This window comes from Colobus angolensis, unplaced genomic scaffold, assembly GCF_000951035.1.
Source record: "Colobus angolensis palliatus isolate OR3802 unplaced genomic scaffold, Cang.pa_1.0 Scaffold1, whole genome shotgun sequence".
Taxonomy (NCBI): domain Eukaryota; kingdom Metazoa; phylum Chordata; class Mammalia; order Primates; family Cercopithecidae; genus Colobus; species Colobus angolensis.
The window spans coordinates 14,710,869-14,711,595 of NW_012110918.1; the positions used below are offsets into that span (position 1 = coordinate 14,710,869).

The 727-nt window shown below is 51.0% G+C and overlaps 1 protein-coding gene across 1 annotated transcript in view; it reads right to left on the minus strand.

The window, feature by feature from the left end:
- The window catches only part of DNAH17 (dynein, axonemal, heavy chain 17), a 168,973-nt gene that overhangs the window by 111,027 nt on the left and 57,219 nt on the right, over positions 1-727 (minus strand). Inside the window, exon 27 of the mRNA XM_011933143.1 lies at positions 246-494. Within this exon, the coding sequence (XP_011788533.1) occupies positions 246-494 (249 nt within the window). The remainder of the gene's footprint in view (positions 1-245; positions 495-727) is intronic.

Below are 727 nucleotides of genomic sequence, written 5' to 3' on the forward strand. Positions count from 1 at the left end.
AAAAGGAAATTACTAAGAATTTTGAGATGGTGAAGTTGAGATGGTAAATGGAGCCTGCCCCACCACCCCCAACCAACATGGAGCCCTGTGTGACTGCACAGGTCACTTGTGCACGAAGTCAGCCCTGCCCACACTGGCTTTACCACCATCGGGCCCTGAACACCTTGGCTAGCTCAGGACAGCCCATCCTGCAGCAGGGCTGGCCACCAGGGGTGGTCCCCTCTGCCCACCATGGCGCGTGGTACCTGGGTGGCCTGCATGAGCTGCTGCCAGTGGCGTTCCCGAATGGCAGGGTTCTGCAGCTCGCTCACGGCACGCAGGGACGTGATCATGTTCTTCACGGTGTTGTCGAGCCCCACGAAGGCATCCCAGGTTTTCATCTCCTTGTCCAAAGACCTCACATCTTTGGCAAACTTCTTACAATCTACGTCCATCTGCTCAACGTTGATATCTTTCCACTTGGTGGTCTTCCAGTCCTCGATGCTGGTATTTACCTGAAACAAAAACACCCCGTTTCTCCTTTCACTCTTGTCAAGGAGGACTCAGGAAGACAACCCTCTCACCTCTCTGCACTTACTCGCAGGGAGCAAAGCCCAGTGAGGAATATTTAGAACTAATACCAGAGATCATTAAAATGACTGGATACAAGAAAAAACAACCATGGCATCATAAAAGGTAAGATTTAAAAGTTAACAGTTGGCTGGGCATGGTGGCTCATGTCTATAAT